The sequence below is a fragment of the Hippichthys cyanospilos genome, chromosome 20 (assembly GCF_059441005.1).
Source record: "Hippichthys cyanospilos isolate Australia breed blue-spotted pipefish chromosome 20, RoL_Hcya_1.0, whole genome shotgun sequence".
Classification (NCBI taxonomy): Eukaryota; Metazoa; Chordata; class Actinopteri; order Syngnathiformes; family Syngnathidae; genus Hippichthys; species Hippichthys cyanospilos.
The window spans coordinates 5,986,084-5,996,400 of record NC_142388.1 but is presented as its reverse complement, the minus strand read 5'-3'; the positions used below and the strand labels follow the sequence as shown (position 1 = coordinate 5,996,400).

The 10,317-nt window shown below is 39.2% G+C and overlaps 1 protein-coding gene across 1 annotated transcript; it reads right to left on the bottom strand.

Annotated features, from left to right (window-relative positions):
- Window positions 1-3,298: 3,298 nt before the first annotated feature.
- LOC148407077 (breast cancer metastasis-suppressor 1-like protein-A) lies at window positions 3,299-8,809 on the bottom strand. Its single transcript, XM_088404138.1, has 10 exons — window positions 8,546-8,809; window positions 8,299-8,389; window positions 8,035-8,162; window positions 7,168-7,247; window positions 6,946-7,042; window positions 6,562-6,651; window positions 6,420-6,484; window positions 6,302-6,341; window positions 6,091-6,211; window positions 3,299-5,512 (listed from the first exon to the last, which is right to left on the bottom strand). Exons 1-10 carry the CDS (start codon window positions 8,679-8,681, stop codon window positions 5,395-5,397), a joined length of 966 nt encoding a protein of 321 aa, XP_088260264.1. The 5' UTR covers window positions 8,682-8,809; the 3' UTR covers window positions 3,299-5,394.
- Window positions 8,810-10,317: the final 1,508 nt, after the last annotated feature.

Genomic DNA, 10,317 nt, shown 5'->3' with positions numbered 1-10,317 from the left:
TGTGGACTGATGAGTGAAAAATGGAACTTTTAGGAAGATAAAGATAAAAAGAAGATAATGCAAACAGTAAAGCATGGTGGAGGGTGTATAATGGTCTGGGGCTGTTTTGCTTCCTCAGGACCAGGACAACTTTTGTGATGGAAAAATTAATCTTGCTGTTTAACAGAAGATCCTGAAGGTCATGCGGCAGGACAACAATAAAAACATACCAGCATGTCCACCCCACAATGGCTCGAAAAGAATAAAAATAAAGTTTTGGAGTGGCCAAAGTCCAGATTTAAATTCAATTGAAATGCTTTGGTGTGACCATAACTCTTTCATTGAGCACTGTTGTGATAACTGTGACCATTGGATGGCAGTGTTTCCACACGTACAACACAGATATTACCTACATGCGATTCAAACTAAGGAATGGAAGTCAAGCTTTCATGTGATACCACCCATATTTACAAAGACATCGCACACAATATTCTGTTGACCTTGAAAGATGAGTGAAAAAAGTTAATGTGAGATTTCACTTATTGTTTGGTCCAAGAAACAATTATTTTGTTCACATAGCATCAGATAGGTTTGTATTTTTCACCCTTTGTAAATGAGATAGTGATTTAGGATCTTTATATATAACCTTGTGCTGTAGACAAGCGATATTGATTGGCTGAAAAGAAACACAAAATCATAAAGAGGACAAATTCACAGTTCTGTATAGTATATACGTTTTGACAAAAAATGTCTAAAATCGTCTGGAACAAAATGAATCGAATCAGTGAAATTTGATCATTTCCCGCGAACCCAGTGATGATCATTCACTGGGATTTTCTACGCTCTCGTTTCGTCTTTCTTTTCTCGCGACCTCGTCGTTTGCCACATCCTTTTGATCTTAACTTATGGACGCGTTCTCTTACACAATCAGCATCAAAGGTGCACGCCCACGCATGCAGGCCTTGCAGCATGGCACATTTCATGCATGCACAAAGATACCCACGTACGGAAACTCCCTTGAAAACACACGACGACACACATGTCCATCTATAGATGTACGTGGCGGGCACAAGGGGAAGGGATATAAGTAATTCAGCAGAGTGTGACACTTTCACGGTCTAATTAGCTCCACCGTTGAAGTAAACACGTCCCGATGACCCTCCGGTTGAGGGTACTCATTAAGAATGGATGGCGCCCGTGGACGGGCTTGCCGCAGCCGTCAGGAAATGATTCGTCACAGGAACCATCAAGAACGTTCCAAACCGAAAGGACCCAACAAGGAAAGCCTTTCTGCGAGGTGGGGGGTGGGGGTGGGGGGGGGGGCTTTTTTTTAAGGACCGGTGCCTGCGCATCGCATCGACAACAAGCAGACTGGAAGAATGCTCTGGAGAGATGCTGCATAGTGCGTTGGAGACAGCTCAGTTGTATGCTGTCTTTGATGGCTTGATGGGGATTTTCCTTTCTCTCGCTCGCTCGTTTTCTTGCAGCAGCAGATGCAGACAAGGCCGGCAAGCTTGTGATCAAGCTGCGCCTCCGTCCCTCCCCTCTCTCGCTCATCAGCTGGAAGGCTTCAACAGCAGGGTGCCCCAGATTCAAAAACACACCTCCCTCCTCCCATCTTTCGCAACCACCTGCACACTATTTTGCGGTGTTTCACTGACATCTGGTGGACATAAAAGCCACTGCAACTAAGTGGGAGACGAGAAAATTATACCAAAAAAAAACATCGATGAGCCTCATATACTCTGAAAGGTCAACATTTAGAGCATTACCCCGCTTTATCGCGACCCATCGTTTGTAAACACAATTTATTGAGTGTTTTTTTCCGCTTCAAAATGTTGAACTATACTTATTCGAGTAGGAACTATACTTATTCGAGTAGGTAGTGGGAAATTACACTGAAGAAAAATGCAGCCGGTCTACTTAGAAAAAGTATTGCAATTATTTGCATCAGATGATCAAATAGCTAGAACAAACATGCCTTTTAGAACAATGCAAAAACACAGTAAATTTGTTATGAATGACCAAATAAAATACTTGCAATACATTTTCTAAGTACAGTAGATTGGGGTTCATTTTTTTCAGCGTAGGGGGATAGTCACAGATTCCCATGATGGTAGAGCTACAAACAACAACTGACCAAACGATTGACCAATGACCCCCCCCCCCAAAAAAAAATATTTATTTGAAATCCCTTTATTCAAAATCTGGCCATTATTTCAAATTAATATTGCAATAACATAAATAAACTAAGATTGAGTAATTGGTTTGGTCCATAATGGCAGAAAAAAGCGCAAAAATATTCATTAATTTTGTTGTTTAATTGTTGAAATTAGTTGTTGACAGCTTGAAATCGTAAAAGCTCAATGATCAATCAACAAATAACCAATTCTCACAATTATTTTTGATCATTAATTCAGACCTAATATTGTCCAAATCATTTAAATTTCAGCCTCTCAACAGTACAAATTTTCAGATTTCTCTAATCCTCCATTAAAGCAAACTCGTTATCATTGTGTTAAAGGTGTAGTCAACCTCCCATTTTTTAAAATGGTGTGTTTAAAATTAAGGAGCAAAATCTATTGTTTTTTCATCCATCTCAGGGCTAGGACGGCAACCAATCACGAACAATCAGGTTTGCGAAACTCATATGACCTAACTTGGAAAACAAGAGTGTTTACGAACATCTGCTTTTACTTTGGAAAACATTTTTGGGGGGATGTTATGTATCAAACTAGCAACCGAATCTGAACCAAATTATGTTGCGCATTTCCTGCACTTTGAATGCTTTACAGGCATACTCATCAACATCTCACAAAAACTCCCCAGGCACATTTTCTTAAAGGTATACGCATGTACACAAAACATCCACGCTGAACAGTATTTTCTATTTTTTTGCATTCGGCTTGTTTTTGGAGGACGATTTCTTATACTTCTCATAGCCGCCGCTTGGGGGCGTATGTACGCAATCTGAAGTTTGCCACCCATAAGCAATTTGTATTCTCAAATATTCTTTTACCGCAACATAACGGAAATCGAGCCGTTTATAACAATGTAACCAAGACAAGCGAGCTGTTTTATTGCTTGCAGTTAATATTATACAACTCAAGTAATTTTTCATCTTTGCAATTTTGGTTTAGTGACGTTAGTATTTCTAATCTCTCGTGAGTGGATTTTAAAAGGAATTCAATTTGTTGCTTAGTGACCTGACCTTAAAAATGTGTAACTTGATTTTATGATTGGAAAATTTTCTTTTCCTCTAAAAGCTTTTTTTTATATTTACAGACACAAGCAGAAAATTGCTTACAAGGAGGCCATCTTTAGATTACAACAACAAAATATTTAATCAGCTGTACATGCATTGTAAGGCGGCACATTTTTCTTTTTGAAGCAGAACATAAAAATTTAATGTACAAAAACATCCACAATGAGTAAAATGTTGAAATAAAAAAAATACAATACTGAGACTATACATCAGTTAGACTGTTTCTTTGTTTGCTTGTTATGTTGCACTATTTGAGCCATGTTTGCATAAACCGTCTTGTACACCTGTCCTCAAAATTATTCATACCCTTGTAAATTTTAAGTTTTTTGTGTGTCTGTGACCAACTGATTTTTTTTCTTAGTTTCTTTGTGAGTCATGAAAATTATACATTCAAGAGATTTTTAATTTCAATATATTATTGACAGAGTTCCATAAAGTGTTATGTTCAAAATGATTCATACCCCTGTCAATACCTCAACAAAAATGTCCCAAATGTGTACATTTTTATGCCGAATTCAACTTCAAGCTGTCGCCAGGTGAATAAACGCATGTTTTAATACAAATGTTAAAAAAAAAGAACCCCCAAATTTTTTTTTTAGAAGAGTATAAATGAAAAAAAGTCTTCCAGTCATTCTGGACATCATGATCAATAAGAAAGACCTGCACTTGAGCAGGCAGGGACGACTGTTGCAAGTTCTAGCATTGAGTGGCGCGGGAAGACAACCCCGCTCAAAAAAAAAGCACAGCGAGGCAAAGTTTGAGTTATTTTGGCCTATGAAAGCTTCATAAGTCTGTTGAAAAAAGGAGAAGCTTATGATCCAAAGAACACCATCACTACTATCAGTCATGGTAGTGACAACGCTTCTCCTCCAGCGGCACAGGGAACCTTGTCAAGGTTGAGGAAATTATAATGGCAGGGGGATTGCGTCGGAATCCTTCAGGAAAACCTGAAGGAGTCTGCTGAGAAATTCCAGCCCATCCACAACTGGATGGATGATTTATCCGAAACAGGTTGGGAAGAAATGGACAATGATGGTCAAGTCAGAGTCCAAAATTGAGGTGAAACTTGAAGATGAGACTTGACCCATCTTGAGGCCTTTGCCTGAGAACAACGGGCCAATATTCTACAGGAGGAATGCAGAACGCTACTTGACAAAAAGAGGAATGGTCTGCAGGTAGTTTTAAAAAACAAAAGCTATGCTATTTGATTACTAAGATATTGGACAAGGGTATGAATAATTTTCAACACAGCATTTTTGGGGGTTTTCCATCAGTAAAACACCTGTTAGATTTTGCGTTTCTTTAACTGTTTCTTGTTTTGATTCTTTTACTTGTTTGTCAAATATAACTCAAGAAAAAAACTTGCATCAGTGAAAAGGTTTTGTTACAAAAATGAAAAAACTAAAGACATTTCTAGGGTATGAATAATTTTGAGGACAGGTCTAAGTACCACAAAAATGAACTTGGTGAATGGACAAAAAAAAAAAAAAAAAAAAAATCAGTCTTGTTTAACACAGAAATTTTAAAATAACGTTTTCAAATTCAAATAAATGGCACAGTCTATTTAATACTGCCTGACCAGTTTTAGCCCGGACGCGGCCTTAAATTTTCAACCCTGGTCACCATCAGGCACGTGAAGTGAGCATCACAGTGATGTCAAATCAAAACGCAAACTGAACTGATTTTTTGTTTTAACCACTTTTTATCCTCAGTGCCATAATTCAGTGCTGGAAAATAAACAAAAAAAATCCAACATCCGGTTGCGTGTTGAAATTTACCGCATTGCTTCCAACTTGGACAATTTCTGTCAATGTAGGCAAGCATGCGCTCAAAGCAAGCATGTTCAAACCTTCTATCCACAAACAGACCCGTTTTGACCCACTTCCTGTCCTTTAAGAGTGTTGCCAGAACCCACGGTAAGGCTTTATTTCGTCTCGCCAAGGCACGCGACTCAGCTCCACGCCTCAACAACCATTGCCTACGCTTTGTTTCTCGCAGTGCTTTGCATTCGTCCCCTTTTTGGGACAAGGTTTAGACTTTGTCCCTTTTATCGACGTAGGCACACAATTTACACAGAGTTGTCTCTTTCGGGACGAATAAACGGCGTGAGGTGTGAGCGTATCGCGGGATGGTTTTCTGTTGATGTGTTTTCACGAGTGTTTGATGGTGTATTTGCCTTTCTGGAGCTGGGAGATGTACAGCTTGGACTTGGTGCCGTCCAGTCGCTTGAACCACACCTCGTCGTTGTTAATGGTGGTGATGATGGCGCTGTGTGGGAAAAGAAAATGGCGTGAGGGAAAATTATACAATAAAAACAGGAGCCGAGGAGAACATTTAAAGCTTGAATCAGAAGATCCAAATAGAAGCCGATTGTGACGGGCATTACACGATGTGTGGCTCTGGATCCTTCTGAGGACAATGCCATCCATGTGTGATTTATTAGACTTTGGAATATTATTTGTAATGGTATGTGTGTATGTATTTTATTCAGCAACTCCAGAAGGCAGATGGGAGTTACATCATCTACAAAGGAGTCCCCGCAACACGGTTTTGCATTGAGTTGCTTTTTGTTCTAATTAATTTGCTCGTAATTTGAAAAGAAAGCTGTATTGATCCCGCTTTAAGAATATTTGAGGTTCCTTGCAAAAAAAAAAAAAAAACCTGTTCAAATCTCACTCTCTATTAGTTTGGCCATGTCGTTAAAACACTAGTATGTGGTTGCACATTTCATCCCTTCCAGTCTACAGCACTCCGAAGAACCCAAGCAAGCAAACCCCTTTGTATATTGCATAACCCAAAATGCGATGAAATACACAGAAGACTTGCTTGCCCTCCTGCACACAAACCTGGTGGGAAACTCGTCTTTCCTGTTGATACAGATGGCCTGCCCCCTGCAGTACCACTGGCTGTCATAGAAAAGTCGGCCATCTTCCGACCGTGCGACATGGTGGTGTCGCTCCGTTTTGACTGTGGGGGGTAAAGAGATGAGGGAAAACGTGAACAACCAGAGGACTCGACAAAAAACATACACGACAAATATTCTTGCGCAATCCTAACCATCGGCCTTCCCCCTATGCGGCCCCAGAGACGCCATCGCCTGAGAGGAGAAAAAAAAACAAGAGCAATGCATCATCTTTCTCAACATTTCCAACTCAGTCACTTTTCAATCTGTTACCTTTCTGATTGCAGTCCAGTCCTCCAGAATATCCAGATCTTGCAGCATGTAAACGATATAAGGTCGTGGAAGAGCAGTTAAAGAAATGTGAGGCCACGTGGCAACAAAGGCGGCGGCGCAGCAACATGATACAAAAGGATATCAGAAACGACAACAGGCTTCTTCTTCTTGATGGGGCAGAATGGGTCTTTCTTCTTATTTTTGCGAGAATGCAAGCCGTCGTTCCACAACTCTGGAAAGCCCAAAATGGAGGCATTCAAAATGAGACCCTGCATTACACCAAGTTGCCCGTGTCTGCTTGTTTTTACAAAATTCTACAATGATATGCCATCGTTTATTTAATCATTCTTTCTTTTAGGGCTGCAACACGGTTGTTTTGATGATCGATTAATCTGTTCAATGTTTTGTTGATTAATCGATTGATCAGATTTTTTTTTAATTCATAGCTTTATCCAAGCTCACTTATTTTCATTGACTGCATGTTGTAAGTATGGTTAGTTGTCCTGACTTAGTCACTCCTTCATACCTGAGGTGATGTCGATACTGTGTCTATCTTCTTCTAGTCGTCTTATCTTCTCTTCTAGCTCACTCTGTACGGTGTCAAACAGCAGCAGCTTTTCACTCTGGGCAAAATACAAATGAAGACTGTAAAGTGTTTGCCAATTATCGCCGAAACGAAAAATGTAAATACTCTGGACTACAAAATTTGATCAATTGCCTAATATTTTCAGATTTTTCTTTTTCTTACCTCCCAATGTTGGCAGGCTGCCTGGATCTCACAGTCATACTTGTTCTTCACTGATTCCAAACAGAGTTCTTTATAGATTCCTGAAAGGAATTCAATCAAGTGTTACGAATTTAAAATACGGTAAAGAAATGACACAGAACAATTCCTCACATTTAAACAACAAATCACAAACGAGGTTACTGTATTGCTGTATTTTTCTACCTTCTTGACATGCATAGGAGATATTTGTTTCAACCCCTTTTTATGCAGCTTGCTAGAGCACATGACACATTAGCGTGCCTAAAAACCAGAGCACATTTTTAACTGACACATATTTATGCTCATACTATTCAAACAAAACTCCTTTCTGTATAATTTCAAGGCTTAACATTTAAAGTTGTTTTGAAAATACTGTATATAAAATCATTGTTTCAGAAGATTTTTTTTTCAAAGTCTAATGTGCCTCAGAAGTGTGGTGCAGTTTCGTGATAACGGTATCACTAGTGCTTGCAGATTTGACTCAACAAGCCACCTCTTTAAAAATAATTAGATGGAAAGATGGCAATTGCAGTTTGTTTTTTAACCTTGTTGACATGCATAGAGGATAAAGGAGGAGGTTTTGTCTTTAAAAGAGCTTAGCAAACTTGCAAAGAACAATTCAAAAAACAAGAATGTAAATGTTTGTACTGAACCTGGTACATGTTTCTTAATGTACTACACATTCAATATTTTTGCTCATTATGATATCACATTGTGATCAATGAAAGATAAACACTGTAGAGATTTAAATTCATGAATTTGATACCAACATATTTGTGCTTATGGTTATCACACCGTGAGAATCTATTGCCCACTCCTGCTTCAAAGATGACAGTGCATGCCAACAACCTGCCACTTTGGTCCTGATCTGCATGTTCTCCTGCAGGTTGGCTAACGGTTCCAAATATTCCTGGGCACATCCCGCCATCACTTCCTGCAACTTGACGTCCACTTGGCTCAGGCGTTCCTTATACAATCTATTCAACATTTGAAAGACGATGCAGCAAGAGTTATCAAGTGCAAATGGCAGCAAACAAGAAGCGCAGTGCAAGTAAACGTGGCATTCGGAAATGCATTCTTCTCGTTCTAGAAACGTTGTGAAGGGAAACTTACTGTTCTTTCAAGTCTGTAAACTGTTTCTCCAGTGTGGTCATCTCGTCCAGGCACTCCATCCTCCTCCTCTCACAGTCTTCATCATCCATCTCTGTTCACATACAGTACGATGATACGGCAGGTCGTGTCATTCTAACAATAGCAACTTCCAAGCGTGTAAACACATTTAGCACATACTACACAACACAGTGAGTCTTAGAAGTTATGTGAATTGAACAGCGGGGTGCTTTTCGGTCTGTTTTCTTACCCGAGCTGTCTCCATCTTCAGAAACAGACGTGCTAACAGTGTCCTCATCATCTGTGCTGCTACCGTCTTGCTCCGGGAAATCCACCTCCATTTCCTCGTGGTTACTTTCTTTCTTTTCCCGGGAGTGAACCGGCATCGCGACTTCCAAGGGGTGCGCCGTAACGCAGTAGTAAATTTGTTTTGAAGTTCTAAAACCGGTGAGAGACGATGTTGTAGCTCAGTCGGCTAACCGGTTAGCGACGCCGCATCAGGACAGCTGGGAAGGCAAATATGGCTCCTATTGACCAATGAGAAGAGGTTTTATTAAGACTGTCCAATCAAATGTTGGGATGCGAATCTGTGGCAACGGCGCGTGTATTGGGGTTTGTAGTTTTGTTTGCGGATACAAGTAAGCGAAAAACTGAGGTCACCTTGGTTCACAAATTTAAACCCATAACAAATATTTATATATATATATATAAATAAAAACAAATAAAGTAAGAGAAAAGTAAAGTAAGCTTCAGGAAGAAAATACTGGGCGTGAAGCCAATTTTTGCATGGCGTAGTCTTGCGGAATACACAAATAACTTGCAACTGAAACCAAAAGCCGATTTTGATGAATTGATGAATGATTCAAACTTCACAGGGACAAAAACTTGCCGATTCAATTCTCAGTACATTACAATTGTTGACAAGACGATGGTGTTGAAAATAATATAAAAATAAAAACGTTAGATGCAACTAATGTCAGACCTTCCAAAATACTTATATAATGAGCATCTACAATCAAGGAAAGGCAGAAAAAATTGACAAGATACTACACAACTGTACACAATAAAAAAGGTAGTATGATTTAATGAAGATAAAAGTAACAATATACTGAAGCAAAATACAAGTAAAACTGCGGCAACAATGATGAATTCAGACACCTGTGATGGCATAATTAGAAACCACAGTAATGTCATCATCTACGCTAACAGACATCGCCTTTGAGCTTGATGACATAAATAAATATAGTAAATGCGTACTTCTGATACAGCACAATAATTTAGTTATTTGGTTGCGGTTTGACATGCAACCCCCTCATTTCCGTGTTGTGTCTGCCAATGCGATCCCTTTTCAGTGCATGTGGGTCAGGAAACTTTGCAGTCTAATATGTGATGCATTTCAGAATCTTTTTATGGGGTGGCCAGGATGCCGCAACGGTACCAGCGGTGGGATGCACCGGCAAAATTTCATGAAAATCAATTTTACTTTACCATAATAATGTAAATGTGAAAATAAAGTTATTATACAAACCGGCAAATATCATGGGTCTTGCATGCATGTAAAAAACACAGATAACGTGTTCCTATTGTATAGGAGTGGGTCAAAAGATCACATTGCTGATAATAAATGAGAATGACAGTGTGTGTACAGACAACACAGTGTAAATGCCTGAGGATGGAAAGAAAAAAAAAGTGTTACTTCTTCCGTGAAAGCAATCTAATAGTTCCTGCACCTTCGTCTCAAAAGTGGGTCAACAGCGTAATTGTTCACAGATCTTATAATCTTGTCTGGCACTCAGCCATTAACCTTATATCGATTGGATATTTAAAGTAAATATTTAATAGTTTCATTTGAATAATACAAATAGCGAATATTCAAACAACTGGAAATGAATGCCGTTTTCAGTAAGATACACAGGGTGTTGCAATGACCTTTTAACTTGAAAAAACAAATGGCATTGGGGAATTTTCTCATTTGCAATAAGCCATCGTTGAGAGCTCTAACTTACTGCACTTATTTTTAGG